Source organism: Protopterus annectens, chromosome 6.part0, assembly GCF_019279795.1.
Source record: "Protopterus annectens isolate FY-2018-M chromosome 6.part0, PAN1.0, whole genome shotgun sequence".
NCBI lineage: Eukaryota > Metazoa > Chordata > Ceratodontiformes > Protopteridae > Protopterus > Protopterus annectens.
The window spans coordinates 341,397,094-341,413,105 of NC_056737.1; the positions used below are offsets into that span (position 1 = coordinate 341,397,094).

Here is a 16,012-nt window from a genome sequence, read left to right on the forward strand (position 1 = left end):
CCTCCTTCCCCGTTATATCCTCTTTCCTTAGGGGGACATAAACTTCTCATGGTGGCTTTTAGCCACCAGGACCTCTTTACCATATTTCCTTGTGCTTCTGATGGGTTAAGGCAAGAAAAACTGTTGTAATGGCGTCGGCTGCTTTACTTTATAGCACTGACAACCTGATGTCCCTACAGGTGACAGCAGCCGAAACAGAAAAACATTGACTCTGGTATTTGGGCTGGCTGGGGGATGTCACAGAAGGGATAACCCACAGGTGATGACTGCAACAGTGAATACACTCAAACATCTACATTTTATGATAAGCATACACGACTGTATTTTATGAGACCTGTGATTATTACATGTTCAACGTTAACACCAGTGCTATAGATTGTGTAACTGTGACAGTAATGACAACCGAGGAACATATAACAATTGTTGGAGTGTGTAGACCACCAAAGTCAAGTGCTGATGACCTAGAGGAATTCATACATTTCTTGCATGAAACACAGGAAGGAAGAGTAATTATGGCTGGGGACTTGCATCTACCAGAAACAGTCTGGAATAATATTGAATTAATAACATTAGTATGATAATTATTCACAATGAAGGTTCAGGAACAACAGTTGCTTCAGATTGTAAACAAACGTATGAGAGAATGAAACATACTTAACATTGTGCTCCTAAAAAAATTACTTTTATTTCATGTCAAGTTTTACCACTGTTGATTAGTAGTAATCATGTGGTTATAAAGGTTAATTGTTGCTAGGTAATTCTGTCAAAGTGAATTCTAAACCAATGCACAGAAGATTAATTATATTTTGTGTGGAAGCAAAACAGTCTGTATGTAAAACTAATTGGAGTGATGTGATCAGTAGAAAAACTGCAGAAGGAATGTGGAAAATTTTGAGAGACATTTTTTGAGTGTAAAAATTCATAAAGTTTTACATCAGGATCTAGACATACAACGTCGGGGGATTTATTTCCATAAGAACAAGATACCTGATTAAGGTGTGAGACGGAATAAAAAAAGTGTGTGTGTGTGTGTGTGTGTGTGTGTGTGTGTGTATATATATATATATATATATATATATATCTATAAGAAATGGAAAAGAGGTTGAACTACAACTTTGAAAACTGAAATAAACAAGCTGGACAAACAAATTAAGCATAATGTGAGACAAGATCAAGAAAAAATTGAAGAAATATTATATAAAAATATTTCACATAATAGGAAAACATTTTATAGAGATGTAAGATGTGAAATGAGTAAAGACATACAAATTGATAAACTGTAGATTTTAAAATGTATTCTCGGACACATCAGATATAGTTATAAAATCTTATGCAAAACAGTTTGGCTCCACAAAGGGGGTTTATAAGTTATCCTAGAGACGTCTAGGTAACCACAGATACTGAAATCAAATTAGATTATATTGAAAAAGAAATATGCAAAATGGATTCAAACAAAGCACAGGGAGGAGACAGAATTAGTAATAATGACTTGAGAACACTTAGCAAGAACTAACAGTACCTTTATTATCTGTTATTTACTGGGTTGCATAAATAAGGGAGGGTTCCTCAAGATTGGAGACATGGGTTTATTAAACCTGTCTTTAAGGGAAAGTGGAGTAGGAGAAATCCAGAGTCATACAGACCCTTAAGTCTGTTTTCATGTTGTGGAAAAATAATGGAGAAGGTAATATTGAATAAGTTATTGTCAGGTTTGGGAAGGTTGGGACTTGAAACCATACATCAGCATGCATATGTTGAAAATAAATGTATTACCACCTGTAACATGATGATCTATAACAGCTATGAATGAAAATTGTGCTGTGATGTAATTTATATAGATTTAACTTCAGCATTTGACAGAGTCATACACAAAACACTGATCAGTAAATTAGAACAATTAGATATTGATGTACTCTTGATAAGATGGGTAGCTGCATGGTTTACAAATAGGATATTGCAAGTTTCATACAGTAATGGGACAGGTGAAAGTTTTGGTTATAGTCAGGGGTGTCCCACAGGGCTCCTGTCCTAGGCCTATACTTGTTTAGATTGTACCTTTCAGATCTATCTTTTTCATCCCAGGTGTTCTACAGTCTGTATGCAGATGACCTGAAATTGGGTAAACTGATTACATGTCTTGCAAATGGGACTTGTCTGCAAAAGGACTTGATTAAATTGAGCATTTGGGCACAGGAGAGTAATATGCTGATAAATACACCAAAAACTAAGCATATGAGATTTGGGAGACATAAATTGAAAGGTGATTATTTAATGCAGAACACAATGATTGAAACTGCAGATTCATTTAAGGACCAGGGTATATGGGTAGATCCAGCTTTGAGTTTTTCTAATCATATCAACCAAATGGTTAATGATAGTTATAGAACCGTAGATTGTATAATGGTGGTGCTGCAGTAGCATTGTCGCCTCACTGTAAGACGCTGACCAGTTCGACTCTCAGCTAGAGCGTCTTCTTCGTGGAGACATGCGTGAATGGGCGTACCTTTGTTGAAGGTTGTGCATTAGGGCTGGCAACTCAGCACATAAAAATCAACAGCCAATCATTAGCGGACCGGAGTTCCGCTGTGGCGACCCCTAACTGGGAAAAGCTGAAAGACACAATAAGGAAATCAGAAATAATGAAGTCATTGTTTGTTTATTTTATTAGACCCAAACCTGGGTATGGAATAATAATAATATGGAAACCTTACAAGAAAACAAGCATGAGTAAACTAGAAAGAGTGCAGTGGAAGTTTGCCAAGGGCATCCATGGATGGTTAAATTTAAATTATTATGAAAGAATAAAATATCTGAACTTATATAGATAATTAAGTAGAGATCTTATTCAGGTGTATAGGGCATTTGAAGACAACAACTGGGAATGTTTGGGGTTATCAAAAAGTAGTAGAGAATCATCAGACAACCGATAAAGAAGATTCTGTAGGAATGAGAAGTGTACTAATTGGTTCTCTGAGAGAGCAGCTGATGCACAGAACTGAGTACCAATTTACATTAAAGCAAGAACTAGTTTAGATATTTTAAGAACGGCCTGGATACTTATTATGGGAGCAACTGATGTTCTTCGTGTTTCACTGTTGCAGTCATCACACTTGGGTTATCTGCCTGCAGGTAGCCCTCAGTCGGCCCGAATACCAGATCTTAGTATTTCTGCGTCAGATGCTGTTGCTTCTTCCATGACGTCAGGTTGGCAGGGGTATAAAACAGGCAGCTGATGCCATTACACCAGTCTTTATTGCCCAGGAGGAGCCCGAACCAGAAGTAGTTCGCAAGTGCCGGTCGACCGCTACCTGAAATTTTTGTTTTGGAGTTTAGAATCCTGAAGTCTTTTAAAGCTAAGTACCCCATTGGGGGGGGATCCTTTTTTCTTGCTCTAACCGGTCAGAAAAAGTTAACAATTGTCTTACCTGTGGAAAGCAAATACCTCGCAGAGATTTTCATTCTTACTGCATCACTAGGCCCAGACCACGACGTCCCTCGCTGTCAGATTTGTGCCTTGTTTAACACGCGAACCATTCATTGTCAGGCTATCTTTTTCGCTAAATTCTTTCACTCTCGTGCTCCGTATTCCCAAATGGCTTTGATAAGCCAGCCGACTGCCGATCTTCAGAAAAAACATAAAGATAAAGACAGAGAGCGCATAGGTCTAAAACTGAAGATGACGCTTCCATTAAGCTAGTTGCCAGTCCGCCGGTACTCAGTGAGGTGCCTTTGCAGCCCCTGATGCCCGCTTCTATGGGTTCGCAGGCCTCTGCTGAGACCCATTCGGAGTCTGGTATGCCGCAAGATGCTTCTTCGACTCTGGAACCTGCAGATATCTCTACCTTGGATGGGTCTGGAGCCACTGTGCTGGCACTGGCTTCTGAGGGTGTATTCCATCCTACCGATGTTCGAATCAAACTGACGACTTTTTTTAGCCAAAACTACTGAGTTTCTTAGGCCCAGAGTATGCACCACGCCTAGAAAGCCAACGACCAAAGCGCATGCTCAAGCTCCCCATGCTGCAAAAACAAATGCTTAAAATGGCTAAAGACCTTATTAACCTAATTAGGGGAAAGCAGCCTTCCCCTGCTAAGAGACAAATAATTGAGTTTTCTTCTGACTGTACAGACCAGGAGTCTGATGACTCTGACCCTTCTGATTATTAGGACATGCCCTTATCAGTCTATGAGGATTCAGATGCAGAGGAAGCTATTCCCTCTGCCTTCCCACCAGAGGATTTTCTTTTGGTGAAACCTTGCATACTTTTAAGAGAGCATTTCCACTGGGAATGCCAAGACTACCCTCAGTCCAAAAAGAGACGCGGGGAATTTTTAGAGTTGCCTCAGCACAGGCCTCTAACTATACCCCGTCCTGGATGTTGTAGATGATGTTTTTATGGAATCGAGTCTTACCCAGATACATTACCCCCAGCCCCAAGGAAACCTGACAGGTACTACAGAGTACCTGATTCCCACAAGTTTCTTTTCAAGAATCCTACTGCTGATCCAGAGAACGTTCCCCAGGAACCTAAAGGTATTAAGGCTACAACACCCAAAAACCCTGCCCCTTCAGACAGGCATTCCAGAGCTTTAGACAGATGGGGTAAGAAGGTATATACGTCTGCAACTCTTGCTATCAGGGCATTGAATTGCCAGTTTCACATGTTGAAGTACCAGCAACATATTATGGAACTAATTAAACAAAAAAATGGTATTATTTCCAGATTGTGCAGAAAATAAAGACTTACTAGAGCTCATGCATTCTGCAAACCAAGTTATTAAGCATACTTTGCAGTGTGGGTTTGATGCCCTAGAAGTATCTTGCAGGGCTGCAGTCACTGGTTCTGTACTGAGACGGCATGCTTGACTGAAGGAGCAAACCTTGCCAGATCATGTCAAATCCAAATTACTAGATGCTCCTTTAAATAAGGACTGTTTGTTTGGCACCAAAGTGGAGGAGGTTCTTAAAAAGATGGAAGAAAAAGCTAAATCTATGCAAACTGTTAAATAATTCTTACAAGTGCAACCACCTAGATCCAGTAGGTATTGGCCTTCTAAAAACTGGTCCTTTCCAGCCCCTTCCAGGCCTTCCCAGACAAGACCTAGGGGAAACAGGCCACCCAGACTACAGTCTCAGGGTATGCATAGATCTAAACAATGGAGTGCCCCCACCCCAAAAACAGGGTGTGGTAAGCCGCCCCCCCCCCAATGGAAAAAGTTCACAATGACTTCTCAGTTCTCCTTCCCAGCCCTGCCCAACTGCTTGTGCCCCTAGGAGGAAAACTTGCCCTTCATGCAAAAAACTGGATGTCCATTACTCAGGATTGATGTGTCCTCAACATTGTATCACAGGAGTACAAATTATATTTCCATTCACTGCCAACCCCAAGTGGGTTTCCAGACCTTCCTCCAAACCAGTGGGCAGAGGCTCAAAAGCAAGTACTTTCCCTGCTCAATATCAGAGCTATTCAGCCTGTTCCAGTAGAACAAAGGGGTCAGGGTTTCTACTCCAGACTTTTCCTGGTGCCCAGAAAAGAGGGCTCTTGGTGCCCAATCCTGGATCTTTCAATTCTCAACACCTTTCTGGTGGCCCCAAAGTTCAAGATGCTTACCCTGCAACAGCTTCTCCCTATGCCGGGTTAGTCACGCTAGACTTAAAAGAAGCTTATCTGCACATCCCCATAAGGGAGTCATGCAGGAAATATCTACATTTCAGGGCAGGCTCTATGCACTATCAGTTCTCTGCACTTCCCTTTGGCTTATCTACTGCGCCCAGAGTATTCACAAAGTGCCTGGCTCCAGCCATTGCATACTGCAGGCAGAGAAATATCCAAATTTTCCCATACTTGGACGACTGCCTGATTCAGGACGACAGCCAGGAATTGCTACTTCAGCACCAGGCATTTGTAAAAAGCCTTCTCACTTCATTGGGGTACACCATCAATGAAAAGAAATCACAACTGGTACCCAGTCAAAAGATTGTTTTCCTGGGAGCAAGCTTGGACACAACTTCCCAGATGGCATTTCTCACTTCGGAAAAGCAGATCTGTCTGACAAACTACTTCAAACAAATGGCCACCAGGACCCAGCTATCTGCAAGGGAAATACTGCAAGCCATAGGGTTCACGGCCTCATGTATTCTGCTAATTCCATGCATATGAAGAAACTTCAGTGGTATATAAAAAGTCTTTGGTGCCAACATTCTCAGGACCTGGAAACAGTCATTCCCATCATACCTTGTCTAAGGGCAGAGTTTCTTTGGTGGGCAGAAGCATGCAACTACAACAAGGGACTGCATTTCACTCTACCCCTCACCACCCAAACCCTGACAACAGACGCATCAGACTATGCATGGGGGGATCACATGGCAGGCAAAGGCATTCAGAGCCACTGGAGCCCAAGGCAGATTCTCCTGCACATCAATCAAAAAGAGATGCTAGCTGTACAGAATGCTCTGACAGCTTTCAGATACCTAATCCTTCAGGACAACTGCTGATAAAAACAGATAACACCACAGTTGTTTTACATAAACAAGCAGGGGGGGATCCCATTCTTACCCACTCTGCAGGTTAGCCATGGCCCTGTAGAAAACGGCCTTGAGCAACCAAGTGCATCTACAAGCTCAATTCCTGCCAGGCAAACAAAATTCACTGGCAGACTATTTAAGCAGAAATCTTCTAGACCCACATGAATGGAAATTGGTGCCCAACACCTTCAACCTTCTGATCCTGAGGTGGGGGACACTGGAGGTGGATCTCTTTGCCTCCCCCGAGAACCACCAGTTAAGCAAATACTGCACCAGGAACCCTCACAGCAGGGCCTGGAAGGTGGATGCCCTATCCTTTCAATGGGAAAACCTCTTAATGTATGCCTTTCCCCCTCTGCCCCTTCTCTCAAGAGTACTACTCAAGATAAAACAGGACAGGCCAACAGCAATTCTTATTGCCCCAGACTGGGCCACACCAGCACTGGTACCCACTCCTGCACAGCCTGACAACGGTGCCACCCTGCCACCTATACCAGATTCCTACCCTGCTGTCTCAGCAGGAGGGACAGATTTTTGCATCCACAATTGCAAACCCTAAACCTTGCAGCCTGGCTTATCCCTTGAATACCCCACCAGCAACCCTCAGCAAACAGGTGCTGGACGTCCCTCTGGAAGCCAGAAGGCCTAGTACTAGGAAATCCTATGCTGAAAAGTGGAAAAGATATTGTTCTTGGAATCAGTCTAAAGGAAAGGACACAGCAGTGCCCTCCTTACCTCTAATCCTGGATTACCTAGCAGAGCTATTCCACAGAGGCCTGTCCTCCTCCATTAAGATCCATGCCGCTGCCATCTCAGCTCATTATAATACTGAGCCACTTGTATTTTCTCACCCTCTCATCAAACAGTTCCTGAGAGGGGCTAACAACTTAAGGACCCATAGGAGAGCACCCACCCCTGCCTGGGACCTTAACTTTGTACTGGAAAAGCTCACACTTCCCCCTTTTGAACCTGCTGCCTCAGCAGAGTTAAAATTCCTGTCTTGGAAAACAGCCTTGCCTATAGCCATAACTTCAGCTAGAAGAGTGTCTGAGTTGCAGGCAATCATGGCTGTGAACTCCTTCATTATTGTCCATGCTGACAGGGTTTCCCTCAGGACTAACCCATCCTTTATGCATAAGGTGGTGTTCAGTGTGGCTCTAAACCAATCCATCCATTTACCAACCTTCTTCGCTAACCCTCAGAATAAAGGGGAAAGGATCCTGCACTCCTTGGACATGCACCGACAGCTCAGGTTCTACCTAGATAGGACTAAGCCTTTCAGAAAATCTGACCAACTACTAGTCAGCTTTGCTACAGGGGCAGAGGGTATGGCCATTTCAAAACAAACCATTTCCAAATGGATCGTACACTGTATCCATTTCTGCTACAAGCATCATGGAAAACCTACCCCACAGGGGCTCAGAACACATTTCACTAGGGCTTCTTCTACCTCTACAGCATTTCTCAGAGGAGTCCCTACCGGGGACATTCCGGAAGCTGCAACCTGGAGTTCTGTTCTGTACACACCTTCACCAAGCATTACCACTTGCGTGTCTTTTCCAAATCCAGGGCTGGATTTGCTACAGCAGTCTTGCAAAGCCTACTAGCCAGCCCTAATGCTTTTTGACTGCTTCCATCCAACCTCAACTTTGGGAATCAGCCCATGTGTGATTACTCTTCGTGTTTCACTATTGTAGTTTAGTGCAGTTGTGTACACTTAACATAAATCTAGATGTTCACTGTTGCAGTCCTGGTTTCCCTCCCTCCAGCCCCCTGGCTTTCTTTATCTTTCCACCTCTCCTCTCTATGGCCATTCCTAATGGCATTTGGTATTTAATTTTTACACGTGGTGTTCCCCACCATATACTAGCTCCCTGTTTGGGGACTCCTGACATTTGGGGCAAGAAAAACTGATGTAATGGCGTCGGCTGTCTTGTTTTATGCCCCTGACGACATGGAAGATGCAACAGCATCCAATGCAGAAGTACTAAGACTCTGGTATTCGGGCCAGCTGAAAGCTACCTGCAGGCAGATAACCCAAGTGTGATGACTGCAACAGTGAATACACTTGAACATCTAGATTTATGGTAAGTGTACACAACATTTTGGTATATTAGCAGGCTAGATGGGTATTAATGCCCATGCTTGAAATATTTGTATATATGTAAGTCCTGAGAGTTAACTAGCATTTGATAACAGTAATTTGTTGGTCAAATAGGACAGGTTAATTCAAGCACCAAAAGGGAAATTGCCTAGATTTAAAATAGCCAGCAAGGGCAGCTAGCCTACTATTTACTTATGAACATGAAAGAAAAATCCTCTTTGGTTTTGTTGACATAGCAGCTTATGGCCATGTGGTGGCACTGCAGCATTTTGTTTTGTATGTACTTCTTCCTAATATTCTTTTGAATATATCATTAATGCAGCTTTTTTGATGTATTTTTGTTGTAGCAAAAGTTGACCACATTGCAGGTGTGGTATTCTAAGCTGAACTTCAAGTCTCATGAGTCCACATTATTTAAGCAGCTGAAACCAATTCAGGTATATTTATTTGCATCTCTATATATGTATTTATGCACATATGTAGGTTTTAGTATTATGTTTTGCTTTACAAAAAAATGTTGACTGCTGATTTCTGAGCAAGTTTTTTTGTTTGGAAACATGAGCTTTTAAAGTGGTTTAACTGTGAGAGTGTGTTTATGTCAACGTTAACAACATTGTGTAGAAATGAAGCCTATTAATTGATAAGAGTTGTACTCTGCTGTGATTGTGTACTTAAGTTCATTTGGTTGAAAAAGTAGGCTGTGAAGAGACCATGCAGATGTCGGAATTACTGTGAAGAGTCTTGAAAAGTTGAGTCACAATCTGACTGACTTGTCTAAGTGCTGGAGCAAGCAGGAAAAAAATTGTAAAGAGGAAGCAGGGGAATCAGACAGATACAATTTCCCCTCTTCTAGTGTTATGGCAGTGACAGAGAACATGGGGTGTGTGTGTGTGTGTGTGTGTGTGTGTGTGTGTGTGTGTGTGTGTGTGTGTGTGTGTGTGTGTGTGTGTGTGTGTGTGTGTGTGTGTGTGTGTGTGTGTGTGTGTGTGTGTGTGTGTGTGTGTCTGTGTGTCTATTTCTAAAATTTGATCGAAGTTTTAAAACTTCGAAGACCATATGTTCGAAGTTCTGAAACTGCGAACATTTTGTATTGAGATCGCCATACAGAGCGGAACTTCGTATTTGCCGATGTTCATCGTGCTATGCTGCTGTAGTCATCACACTTGGGTTATCCTGCTGTCAGGCGGTCCCGCAGTCGGCCTGAATTCCAAAGCCTTGGTCCGGCGTCGGTTGTCGTCGCTTCTTCCCTGACGTCAGTGCGGCAGGGGTATAAAAGAGGCAGCCGACGCCATTTTCTTCAGTCTTTCTTGCCGTGCGGTGCCCGAAGCAGAAGCAGTTCGCAAGTGCCGGTCGGCCAGCTCCTGAGATTTTCGAACAAAATTTCAGCCGAAGTCTTCTATAAAGCTAAGTACCCCGTTGGGGAAACTTTTCTTGCCTCAGACCGATGTCAGACAAAGTTAATAATTGTATTTCTTGTGGGAAGCAAATACCTCATAAGGATTTTCATTCTTATTGTATTCCTTGCCTAGGCCCAGACCACGACGTTTCTGGTTGTCGGTTTTGCGCTAGGTTCAATAAACGCACTATTAAGCGTCGGGCTTACACCGCCCGACATTATTTTGGCAGGAAATTCAACTACATTATGTCGTCGTAACCTCCGACAACCGCTATGTTTAAAAAACGCAAGGACAAAGACAGGCAGCCTACACCTAGACCAGATACCGAGGTCTCGGTTAGGCCTGCCGCCGGATCTTCGGTATTCAGTGAGACGCCTACACAGCCCCCGACTACCGCAGATTTAGAAAATACGACTACCTCTCAGTCAGAATCTACTGGGCCACTGGAGCCGGTTCCTCCTCAACTCGCGGACGCCAGCCCTGGTGGCAATCCGGAGACTATGGACAGGCCTTCGGTTTCAGAAGGTGTCTTTAAACCGACGACTCTCTCCATTAAGTCATACGCTAAGCTTCCAAAGGTTAAGAAACCGGGTCCACAGACTCCCACACAGGCCCCTATGCCTAAAAAACAGATGCTCAAAATGGCGGAGGACCTGATTACCCTTATCAGAGGTTCCCAGCCCCCTCCTGACAAAAGGCCTAGACTGGAGGAAGATTTACCTCCTTCTGACCAGGAATACATTTCCTCAGCAGATTCTGAGGAACAGGATTACCCCTTCCCTCTGTATGAAGACTCAGATGCTGAGGAGTCTATTCCCTCTGATGTTCTTCATCTCACATTGCTGCAGTCCTTACACTTGGGTAGTCCGCTGTCCTCGGTCGGCCCGAATATCAAAGTATAAGGCTGACGTCGGTCAAGGCGCATTAGACTGACATCAGGGCGTCAGGGTCCAAATGCGCATGACCGACGTCATATCCTCAGTCTTTTTTGCCGCATGGTCCGATGCAGAAGCAGCGTTGCAAGTGCCGTTCGGCGTTCTGAAATTTTTCGGTCGGAGTTTCAGACCGAGTCAAAGTTGGCTAAGTACCCGTTGGGGAATATTTTAGTTTTTCTTGCCTCAGTGGTTTACGGATGTCAGAAAAAGTGAATAACTGTATTTCTTGTGGGAAACAGATACCGCATAGAGATTATCATACTTTGTGTATTCCTTGTTTAGGGCCTGAGCACGACGTTGTTGGGTGTCGCTTTTGTGCTAGGTTCAATAAGCGCACTATTAAGCGAAGGTTAGATTGTGCCAGGTTAGTCTTCGGGAAGCGGTGCAATTATAACATGCCGTCGGATGCTCCGACGCCCGCTTCTTCGAAGAAGCGCAAAGACAAAGCAGCTAAGCCTAGGCAAGAAGAGTCGTCCGTACCGGACGCCGGTTCTTTAGAGGTGTCGGTGGAACCGGTGGTTCCGCCGGAGGTTTCTCTGGAGTCCCAGGGGGAGACCTTGTTATTGCAGGATGTGGCCTCTCAGGAGGCAGGTCAGGCTGAAGGGGCCTCTCAGGTTACTGTACTCCCCTCCCTTCCTAGGGTGGTTAGGCCCTCTCCTTCTGTTTCCAAGGCTTCTCCCAGAGGCAGGCCAGGTTTAGCTTCTGTTGGTGTCACTCCTAGTTCTTCAGGATCTGTGCCCAAGAAGCACATGCTTAAAATGGCAGAAGATTTGATTACTTTGATTAGAGGTTCTTTGCCCCCTCCTGAAAAGAGACCTAGGGTGGAACCTGAGTTGGGGAGTTTTGAGCAGGCTTCGGATGTTTCAGAGTCTTCGGCTGAAGACTTGCAGGAGTATTCTCCTTATTCTGATTCTGATGTGGATGATTCTACTCCTTCTGCTTCTCCTCCTGAGGATTTTTCTTTTTCAGAGACTCTTCATTCCATGAGGGAACATTTTAAGTGGGAAGGTCAGGACTTCTCTGATTCCAGGAAAAGGTTTAGGGAATTTTTGTTTTTACCCCAGCATAGGCCTTTGGCTATACCTCCTGTTCTGGATGTTGTGGAAGATGTATTTGCAGAGGCTTCTCTTAATCCTGATTCTTTGCCTCCTGCTCCTGTTAAACCGGATAGGTATTACAGGGTGCCTGAAGCTCATAAGTATCTTTTAAGAGTCCTAGGGGACCCAGAAACTGTTAGTCAGGGGCCTAAGGGGGTCAAGGCTTCTGTTGTAAAAAATCCGGTTCCTCCAGATAAAGAGGCCAGGGCTTTGGATAGATGGGGAAAGAAAGTTTATACTTCTTCCACCCTAGCTATGAGGGCTTTGAATTGCCAGTTTCATATGTTGAAATACCAAAACTATCTACTTTCTCAATTGAAGTCTAAGGTAGATGCTCTGGCGGAAGGTATTGAGTGTAAGGAGTTACAAGATTTGGTACATGTTTCTGAACAGGTGGGTAAGCATGCTTTGCAATGTGGTTTTGATGCTGTACAGGCCTCGTCTAGGGTGGCTGCCACTGGGTCAGTTCTTCGCAGGCACGCCTGGCTGAGGGATCAGAATTTATCTGACCATGTTAAGACAAGGATTTTAGATGCTCCTTTACAGTCTGATGTGTTGTTTGGTTCACCTGTGGAAGCAGTCTTAAAGAAAATGGAAGACAAGGCTAAGTCTATGCAGACTGTTAAAGATTTTTTGCAGGTTCAGCCTCCTAAGTTTAGTAGGAATTGGCCTACCAAGGGGTGGACGTATCCTTCTTATGACTCCCAGTCTAGGGGTAGATCTAGACGTGGTAGGGGCAGAGCTCAGGGCTCTTTCAGGCCTAGAACAGGGAGTTCACCTGCACAGTCTTCGGGTGAGGGCAGGGGTCAGTCCTTTTGTAAACAGACCCAATGACCTACCTTTTCAGCTGCCAGAGCTTTCTCGTTTCGCAGCACCTTTGGGAGGAAGATTGGCACTTTTCAAGGAAAATTGGAGTTTAATTACCCAAGACAGATGGGTATTGGATATCATACACCAAGGTTACAGGTTTTATTTCCATACCTTGCCTCCTTTCAAAGGCATGCCAGACGTTCCTCCTCAGCAAAGAATAGAGGCTCACAAACAAATTTCTCTGCTACTTCAAATAGGGGCCATACAGCCGGTCCCTCTGCCAGAAGTGGGCCTAGGATTTTATTCTCGCCTGTTCCTAGTACCAAAGAAGGGGAACACGTGGAGACCAATTTTGGATTTATCTATCCTCAACACTTATCTGGACATTCCCAAGTTCAAAATGTTGACATTACAACAGCTTTTACCCCTGCTGGGCAAAGATCACTGGATGGTAACTCTGGATCTCAAGGAGGCTTACCTTCATGTTCCTATAAGACTAAGTTGCAGGAAGTATCTGCGTTTTCGGGCTGGGACTTCTCATTATCAGTTCTCTGCATTGCCCTTTGGCTTATCTACTGCGCCCAGAGTGTTCATGAAAGTTCTGGCTCCAGTGATAGCTTTCTTCAGGCTAAAAGGAATACAGATTTATCCTTATTTGGACGATTGCCTGATTCTGGCTCAAGGAAGGGACGAACTTCTTCGTCATTTGCAGTATGTGATAGCAGTGCTAAGATGCCTGGGGTATTCTGTGAACGAAATAAAGTCCAGTCTAGTACCCTCTCAGGACATGTGCTTTCTGGGTGTAAGACTGAATACAGCAGCCCAGATGGCCTTTTTGACCCCAGACAAACAAAAGAATCTTTCCCTTTACTTCCATCAATTGTCTCATCAGTCCAGGCTGACTGCAAGGACAGTCCTTCAAGCCTTGGGGTTCATGGCATCTTGTATTCTGGTGCTTCCCAATGCCAAACTGCATATGAGGAAGCTACAATGGTATCTCAAAAATGTATGGACACAGCACTGCCAGGATATGGACACTGTCATTCAGATAATACCTTGCATTCAGAAGGAATTTTTGTGGTGGGCTCAGGAATGTCACCTAAACAAGGGACTCTCTGTGACCCGGCCAGAGGCGAGTCAGATTCTAACGACAGATGCCTCAGACAAAGCTTGGGAGCTCATCTAAATGGAAAGTGGATACAAGACACGTGGCCTGCCAGACTACAACATCTACATATCAACTTGAAGGAGATGTTAGCAGTCCAGTTTGCATTAATAGCTTTCAAGGATTTACTTCTTCCAGGGCAGGTGTTGATTCTAACAGACAACACAACTGTCATGTGGTACATCAACAAGCAAGGGGTAACACACTCTTATCCTCTATGCTGGTAATCAATGATTCTGTGGGATACTGCTCTCAGTTTACAGCTAAATCTTCAGGCAAGGTTTCTGCCGGCAGCACAGAACTCCTTAGCAGATGTGTTGAGCAGACGAATTATGGATCCCCACGAGTGGAAATTGGATCCTCATGTATTTCAGAAATTGACAGTGTCATGGGGAACTCCAGACATAGATCTGTTCGCTTCTCCACTAAACTACCAGCTGCCAAAGTTTTGCACAAAAAGGTTTCATCCCACAGCCTGGAAAGTGGATGCTCTTTCTTTCAATTGGAGCAATCTTCATGTGTATGCCTTTCCACCTCTGCCTCTCCTCACAAAGGTACTCCTAAAGGTCAGACAGGACAAGCCAAGGATGATTTTAATAGCTCCAGATTGGCCTCGACAGCACTGGTACCCATTACTGAGAAGTCTGGTACGGGAGCCTCCATGGCCTTTACCTTCGATTCCACACCTGCTGTCTCAGGAGAACAGTCATTTACTCAATGTCAAACTTCACTCTCTTCACCTAACAGCCTGGCATATTCTGTTTTGAACCCTGGAGGGTCTCAACTTCCACAGCAAGTTCTGAATGTTATTTTGGAAGCCAGAAGGCCTAGTACAAGGAAAGTGTACGCAGATAAATGGAAGAGATTTTTATTTTGGAGTGCAGCAAAGGAATTTGATGTTTCTGAGCCTAGTTTAAGTGTGGCTCTTCAATATCTTACTGAGTTACTGGACAAAGGTTTGTCCTTCTCTTCTATTAAGGTTCATGCTGCAGCAATTTCTGCTCACTATGACTGTGACCCACCATTGTTTTCTCATCCTTTGTTCAAGCAATTTCTTAGAGGGGCAAAGAATATAAGACCCCACGTGAGCTCCTACTCCTGCTTGGGATCTCAATTTTGTGTTGGAGAAACTCACTCTACAACCTTTTGAGCCTGCAGCTACTGCCGAGTTGAAATATTTATCATGGAAGACTGCTTTTCTGTTGGCCATTACCTCTGCAAGAAGGGTTTCTGAATTACAGGCCCTTATGGCGGTTGAGCCTTTCTTGATTTTCCATAAGGATAGGGTATCTTTACGTACTAATCCTTCCTTTATGCCTAAAGTGGTTTCTAGTGTGGCCTTAAACCAAACTATTCATTTGCCTACTTTTTATGCAAATCCCCAAAATAAAGGGGAAAAGATTTTGCACACTTTAGATGTACACAGGCAGTTGCGATATTATTTGAGCAGAACTAAAGGGTTCAGGCAGTCTCAGCAGTTATTTGTTTCTTTTGCTTTGAGTTCTCAGGGCAAGCCTGTGTCAAAACAAACTATTTCTAAGTGGATTGGGTTTTGCATTGCTTTCTGTTATTCCCATCATGGTAAGGAGATTCCAGCTGGGATTAGGCCTCATTCCACTAGGGCTACTGCCACTTCGACAGCTTTTTTAAGGGGGGTGGCAACTAAAGACATTTTGGAGGCAGCTACTTGGAGTTCAGTGCATACTTTCTCTAAGCATTATCACCTTCCACTTTATTCTAAATCTAGGGCTGGTTTTGCCACTGCTATTCTTCAGGGCATTCTGGCAGCTCCTGCTTCTTTATAGTTTTGCCATCCTCCCTTACCTCTGCTTTGGGATTCTACCCAAGTGTAAGGACTGCAGCAATGTGAGATGAAGAACATAGTACAGTTTTGTACCTACCATAAATGTAGATGTTCGAAGATCCACATTGCTGCAGTCCAATTTGCCCTCCCTCCTTCCCCTCTGTAGTTAGAGGCG

The 16,012-nt window shown here is 44.0% G+C and overlaps 1 protein-coding gene across 1 annotated transcript in view; it reads left to right on the top strand.

Annotated features, from left to right (window-relative positions):
- The window catches only part of LOC122804310 (galactocerebrosidase-like), a 553,356-nt gene that overhangs the window by 307,318 nt on the left and 230,026 nt on the right, over window positions 1–16,012 (top strand). Inside the window, exon 12 of the mRNA XM_044074101.1 lies at window positions 8,977–9,066. Coding sequence (XP_043930036.1) covers window positions 8,977–9,066 — 90 coding nt within the window. The remainder of the gene's footprint in view (window positions 1–8,976; window positions 9,067–16,012) is intronic.